Genomic DNA, 7,681 nt, shown 5'->3' with positions numbered 1-7,681 from the left:
GGAGCAGGCCTAAGCCAGCAGGTGGTCATCCCTCGAGGGGTCCCAGACTGCGAGAGGGCACAGGCCGGGCTGGGGGCCCCCCCCCCCCGAGTGCACAAATTTTTGTGCACCAGGCCTCTAGTCCTATCTAATAAAAGAGCAATATGCAAATTGACCATCACTCCAACACACAAGATGGCCACCCCCATGTGGTCAAGATGGTTGCCCCCATTTGGACACAAAATGGCTGCCACAAGATGGCTGGCAGGGGAGGGCAGTTGGGAGGGACCAGGCCTGCAAGGGAGGACAGTTAGGGGTGACCAGACCAGCAGGGGAGGGCAGTTGGGGGCGACCAGGCCAGCAGGGGGGGGCAGTTAGGGGCAATCAGGCTGGCAGGGGAGAGGGATATCGGTGGGATCAGGCCTAAACAGGCAGTCAGACATCCCTTGAGGGGTCCCAGATTGGAGAGGTTGTAGGCTGGGCTGAGACAGCCCCCCATCCTGTGCACAAATTTCGTGCACCGGGCCTCTAGTTTCATAATAATAAAGGGACCAATCCAACAAGATGATATAACCCTTGTAAACATCTTTGCATCTGATGTAGGAGTACCTAAATATATAAATATTTATATATTTATATAAATATATATAACAAACATTGATGGACATAAAGGAAGAAATTGACAATAATACAGCCATAATAGGGGACTTTAACACCCATTGACATCACTGGATAGATCTTCCAGACATAAAAACCATCAAGAAAACAGTAGCCTTAAATGACACATTAGTCCAGATGGACTTGATATTTTTAAGACATTTCACCCCAAAGCAGCAGAATATACATTCTTTTCAAGTAACCATGGAAGGACAGACTTCATGTTAGGCCACAAAACAATCTCAATAAATTTAAGATTGAAATTATATCAAGTATTTTTTTCTATCACAATGGTGTGAAACTAGAAATAAATTACAAGATGAAAACTGAAAAGCATACAGACACACAGAGGTTAAATAACATGCTATTAAACAATGAATGGCTTAACAATAAGATCAAGGAATAAAAAAAATTCCATAAGACAAATGAAAATTAAAATACAATGCCCAAAGTCGGGATACAGCAAAAGCAATCCTAGGAGTGAAATTCATAATACTAAAGGCCTTACCTTAAGAAATAAGAAAAAAAAAATCTCAAACAATGTAACCTCACCCAAAGGAACTAGAAAAAGAACAAACCAAAGTAAGTAGAAGTAAGGAAATAATTAAGATTAGAATGGAATTCAATGAAATAGAGTAAGAAAAGAAAAAAAAAACAACAGAAAAGATCAAGAAATGAATAGCTGGTTCTTTGAAAAGATAAATAAACTTGGTAAACCTTTAGCCAGTCTCATCAAGAAATAAAGAGAAAGGGCCCCAATATAGTAAACCCTTCATTTTGCTGATCTAGATTTAATGGACTTCGGATTTAATGGACAAAATGTCCTGTCCATATGTCATATCTTAAAATTAACACTCAGTTAATTTCAAATGCTTTTAACTAAGATTTGCTTATAACTAAATTAACAGGTTATTTTTTTGTTATTAATTCACTGTTATTTTAAACAAATTTTAGTGAATAGGCCATATGTTGGAAAAAAGAGGGTAGTAATTTCACTGACATAAATGTTATATATCTACAACTACAGTCTACATATTTAAATCCAAGAGTCACTGCTCAAAAACAATGTTTGGTGAATAATTATCATGTGATCAGACAGCATCACACCTGGTGTGACTTTAAACTCATGCCAGCCAATGTTCTGATGTGTGCTAAGCCATGCCCCAGCCTTGTGCATTTGTTTACTCTCAGTGACTAGTGAATGCATGCATTTACTAGACTTATTCAGTATATTTAAAATTACTGTAACACATATAGAAAACTTTTCTGCAAAATTGAACTTTTCATATGTACTTAATTACACAAATGTGTCTACATAAGTAAAATAGGTAAATAACTAATTTATCAATTTTTTAACATGCATTTGGAAAACCTACTTTATTATATAATGGAATTTTGGCTTTGACAGACACCCCCTTGCCCAAATTAGTCTGTTATGTTGAGGTTTTACTATAAATAAAGTCAGAAATGAAAGAGGAGAAGTGAAAACTGACATCACAGATAGAAAGGACTATAAGGAAATACTATGAAAAATTATATGCCAACAAATTGGACAACCTGGAAGAAATGGATAAATTCCTAGGAACATATGATCTTCCAAGGCTGAATCAGGAAGAAACAGAACACATGAACAGATAGATAAACTGGTAATGAAATTGAATTAGTAATCAAAATGCTCACTACAAACAAAAGCTCTGGACTAGATGACAAACATTCAAAGATAAATTAATACCTATCTTTCTTAAACTATTCAAAAATGTTGAAGAGGATGGAAGGCTCCCAGGCACATTTTGTGAGACCAGCATTACTCTAATACCAAACTCAAAGACATTACACAAAAAGAAAATTAAAAGCCAACATCCAAGATGAGCATAGATATAAAAACCTTCACCAAAATATTAGCAAACAAAATTCAGCAATACATTAAAAACATCACACACGTGTTCAAGTAGGATTTATTCCCAGGATTGAGGTTATTTCAATATTTGCAAATTAATTAACTTGATACACCACATAAACAAAATAAAGGATAAAAATCCTATAATCATATCAATAGATGTAGAGAAAGCATTTGGCAAAATCCAGCCCCCATTTATGATAAAAACTCTCAGCAAAGTAGGGATAGAGGGAACATACCTCAATATAACAAAGAGCATATATGACAAACCCACAACTAACATTATACTCAATGGGGAAAACCTGGAAGCGTTATCTTTAAGATCACAAAAAAAAACAAGGATATCCACTTTCATCACTTTTATTCAACATAGTATGAAGTTCTAGTCACAGCAATCAGATTAGAAAAGGAAATAAAAGACTTCCAAATTGGAAAGTAAGAACTAAAACTGTCATTTACAGATGTCATGATACAGTACATAGAGATCCCTAAAGATTCTACCAAAAATCTATTATAATTAGTAAGTTAATGCAGTAATGTAGCAGGGAACACAATTAATATTCAGAAATCAGTTCTATTTGTATATGCCAATAATGAAATATCAGAAGAGAAATTAAGAAAACAACCTCACTTACAATTGTATCAAAGAGATGAAATACCTATGAATAAATTTAACCAAGGTGGTGAAATACCTGTCCTCAGAAAATTATAAGACATTAAAAAAAGAAATTGAAAAATATAAATAAATGGAAACATATACTGTGTTCATGGATAGAAAGAATTAACAACATTGAAATGTCCATACTACCAGAGCACTTTATACACTCAATGCAATCCCTATCAAAATATCAATGGGATTTTTCACAGAACTAAAACAAAGAATCCTAAAACGTATATAATGGAACCACAAAAGACCCTAAATAGCTAAAGCAATTCTGAGAAAAACAAAGTTAGAGGTATCATGCAACCTGATATTAAACTATACCACAGGGCTATCCTATATAATAAAAGGCTAATATGCAAATTGACTGAATGGTGGGATGACCAGTTGCTATGATGTGCACTGACCACCAGGGGGATTAGAATGGAATTCAATGAAATAGAGTAAGAAAAGAAAAAAAACAACAACAGAAAAGATCAAGAAATGAATAGCTGGTTCTTTGAAAAGATGCTCAATGCAGGAGCTGCCCCCTGGTGGTCAGTGTGCTCCCACAGGGCGAGCGCCGCTCAGCCACTGGTGAGCACAGTGGAGGTGGTGGGAGCCTCTCCCGCCTCCATGGCAGCACTAAGGACCCCTTGGGGGATGTCCACCTGCAGGCTTAGGCCCATTCCCCATAAACCAGCAGGCGGACATCCCCCGAGGGGTCCCAGAATGCAAGAGGGCACAGGCCTGGAGGGGCCCCTCCTCCCCCCCAGGAACCCCTCCCCCTCCAGTGCACGAATGTCGTGCACCAGGCCTCTAGTAGTAATAAAAATAGCATGGTACTGGCATAAAAATAACCACATGGATCAACAGAACAGAACTGAAATAAATCCATGCCTATATGGTTAATTAAACTGTGTTAAAGGAGGCATGAATGTGCAGTGGGGTAAACACAGTCTGTTCAATAAATGGTGTTGGGAAAACTGGAGAGATACATGTAAGAGAATGAAAGTAGACCACCTTCTCACACCATATCCAAGAATAAACTCAAAGTGGATTAAAGACTTGTGTGTAAGACCCCAAACCCTAAAACTGTGAGAGAAAAAAACAGGCAATAAACTCTTTGACATTGCTCTTATAATATTTTTTGATGTCTTCTGAGGCAATGAAACAAAAAGAATGGGATGATATCAAAATAAAGAGATTTTGCACAGTGAAGGAAACCATCAACAAACTGAATGGATAAAAATATTCATCAATGACACATCTGAAATGGGTTAATATCTAAGATATATAAGGAACGCATACAACTTAACACCAAAGAACAATCAAATTAAAAAATGGCAGAGGAACTGAATAGACATTTCTCCAAAGAAGACATTCAGATAGCCAACAGACATGTGAAAAGATGTCAATGTCACTAATCATCAGTGAAATGCAAATTAAAACCACAGTGGGATATCACCTCACACCTGTCAGAATGGCTATTATCAATAAATCAACAATTAACAAATATTGGCAAGGATGTGGAAAAAAAGGAATCCTCATGCATTGTTGGTGGGATTGTAAATTGGTGCAGGTATTATAGAAAACAGTATGGAGTTCCTCAAAATATTAAAAATAGAACTACCATATGACTCAACAATCCTAATTCTGGATGTTTGAAGAAATCCAAAACATTAATTTGAAAAGACATATGTATCCCTATGTTCCTTGCAGCATTATTTACAATAGTCAAGATATAGAAATAACCTGTTTATCAATAGACAATTGAATAAAGAAGTTGTGGTATATACATACAATGGAATATTACTCAGCCATTAAAAAATGAAATCTTGACATTTACGACATGGCTAGACTTAAAGGGTTGAAATACTAAGTGAAATAAGTCAGACAGAGAGAGACAAATACCATATGGTTTCACCTAGGTGTGGAATCTTAAAAAATGAAACAAATAAACTAAACTGATACAGAGAACAAATTGATGGTTGCCAGATGGGAAGGGCATTTGAGGCTGGGTGAAAAAAGTGAGAGGAGTAAGAAGTAGAAATTGGCATTTACAAAAAAAAAAAAAGAAATTGGCATTTACAGTCATGGGGATATAAAGTACAGCATAGGGAATATAGTTGATAATATTGTAATATCTATGTATGGTGTCAGGTGGATACTAGGCTACTGGGGGGAATCATTTCATAGTTACATAAATGTCCATAAATGTCTAATCACTATGTTGTATACCTGAAAGTAATATATTATTGTATGTAATTGAAAATTTAAAAAATAGAATGCTGAAATGTCAATAAAGATTCTTCACTGAAGGAACCAGAGGATTTAGTGACAAATTAATGAAATTGATTTCATATTCTTAATGGAACAGACTTATTAGGAAATGATTAGTATAGTTAGACAGTGTCCAGAAGAAAGGTTATTTTTATTTTTCCAAAACGACCCCTGCCCCCCAGTCCCATGAACACACATTCATGCGTGGTCTGAATGGCATTCTGTTTTACTTTATTGGCTTCATGTGAATGTATGGATGATTCATTTCATCTCTTCCTCAAGTTCCATGATTCTTGGAAGGATCAAAACCAACACACAATGTCAGAGTACAGAAAAGACAAAATCTAAAAGGTTTTTATTACCTTTTCTTCTGAATCCCCTGGTTGGCAGGTAATTACGCCATCTCTTGATCCTCCAGCAAATGTCGCCTTACAATTTGCAAGCCACTGTTGTCAGAAGGAGACACAGACATAGGTAAATTCAGTGATGTCCTGAGAATGTGTTATCATTGATTTTGTCAGGAAAAATTGATTAATCCTCTAATCACAGTAAAGTAAAAATTTGCTGTAATGACTTTTTGAAAATAATTCTTTTTGGTTAAAGATAAACTACTTGAAATTAAAATATCCGTTTAAGTGGGTTTAGCAATGTTCATTTAAAAATATAATTTCAACATTGTGATACATCACCTATCACATTCTACTGTAACAGGTAGTTATGAGCATTAAATGATTTAAGAGATTTAACTCTTAGGTTGCATTGTGGGCCTATCACCTGTTGATTGAAATTGGGTGATAGGCCCAATACTTCCTCACAGGATGAGTGATTCTGGACAATGCAACCTGACTCATGCCACATCTATCTCTCTGTCATGTTGAGGGTACTTCTGAGGAGGCAGGTCTACTTCGATGTAAGAAAGACTATAATAATGGCTCAGCTATTTAGAGTCTGCCAATCTTAAGCATCTGATAGTAACTAATCTAGATGTGGAAATGAACCTTTGGGCAGAAAACAAAAAGCACTGAAGAACCAAAATATACACTGACATGGAAAGACTGGTTTGTTCACTGATGAGAATGAAAGGATTAATTTATTAACTGATGACTGAGAAACTGGATAACAATAACAGGTAAAGAGCCACAGAAATAGATGACAGTGGTAACTGTTACAGTAGAATATTGGAACTCTTGCCCTTGGACAGGTCAAGAACATCAATAACAATAGAAATAAACAAAAACCCAGTAACTACAATGAATGTCTTCTATGTATGAGACACTGTGCTGGACTGTTTCTCCATATATCATTTATATTTAAAGGCAATATTGCATTATTTTCATAATACCATTCTCACTCCTAGCAAGAGAGGATAATGATAGAAACTCCCAGGGTAGTTATGAACATTAAAAGATTTAATTTAAGAGATTTAACTCTTAGGTTACTGGACACAGAACGAATTTAGGAAATGATACCTTCTATGACTGATTAAGACTGCTATATTCTTATAAAAATTCTATACATTAATTATTGTCACTATCTTATAGATGATCAATCTGAGATGAGAGAAGGTCAGTAACTTATCAAAGGCCACTAACCCTGATGTGGCTGAGTAGTGATTGGAAGCCAAGTCCATCTGACTTCAAAATTCATGTTCGTGCCTGGCATATCATAGGAAATGCTTCATAGATATTACACAATTATTTGTCAGAAATCCAAGGGTGTGTATGGATGGTTTTTGGATTACTTCTGTCTCTATAATTTAACAATCTAGATCTAAATTTACAATCTAGAAGAAAAGAGTAAAAGCAAGAGCAGAGGCCACGACAAGCTGTGGAGAAACAGTTCCTAAGAGTGGTCAAGAGGAGGAGAGAAATGAGATCCATCTCAACTAGTGTTGGATGAGACTAACACTGGAAGGAAGTAATTAACAATTTAAAATCATAGAGAAAAGTTATAACATTGATAAAGTGACATCTCAAGCAGATACCTACTTTCCCTAATTACTTGTTAGGGAAATTATGGGGCTAAAATTGAAAGCTGAAAACTCTCCTGTGTAGATATCATCTATACTAATAAAAGGGTAATATGCTAATTAGACCGGGAGAACTTTTGGGAGACCTTCTGGACATCCTTCTGGACAAAGCCATGGTGGTAGGGCCGAGGCAGAGGCGAGGCGGTTAGGAGCGATCAGGCCAGGAGTAGAGAGCAGTTGGGGGTGATCAGGCCAG

The 7,681-nt window shown here is 36.2% G+C and overlaps 1 protein-coding gene across 5 annotated transcripts in view; it reads right to left on the bottom strand.

Moving 5' to 3' along the window:
* LOC102249021 (protein furry homolog) overlaps positions 1 to 7,681 on the bottom strand; it is a 133,459-nt gene that overhangs the window by 39,800 nt on the left and 85,978 nt on the right. For all 5 annotated transcript variants that reach the window (XM_005865632.2, XM_005865634.2, XM_014539182.1 and 2 more), the window contains one exon: positions 5,819 to 5,902. In XM_005865632.2, coding sequence (XP_005865694.1) covers positions 5,819 to 5,902 — 84 coding nt within the window. The remainder of the gene's footprint in view (positions 1 to 5,818; positions 5,903 to 7,681) is intronic.

The sequence above is a fragment of the Myotis brandtii genome, unplaced genomic scaffold (genome assembly GCF_000412655.1).
Source record: "Myotis brandtii unplaced genomic scaffold, ASM41265v1 scaffold2081, whole genome shotgun sequence".
NCBI lineage: Eukaryota > Metazoa > Chordata > Mammalia > Chiroptera > Vespertilionidae > Myotis > Myotis brandtii.
The sequence above is the reverse complement of the archived record's forward strand: the minus strand, read 5'-3'. Positions and strand labels throughout refer to the sequence as shown.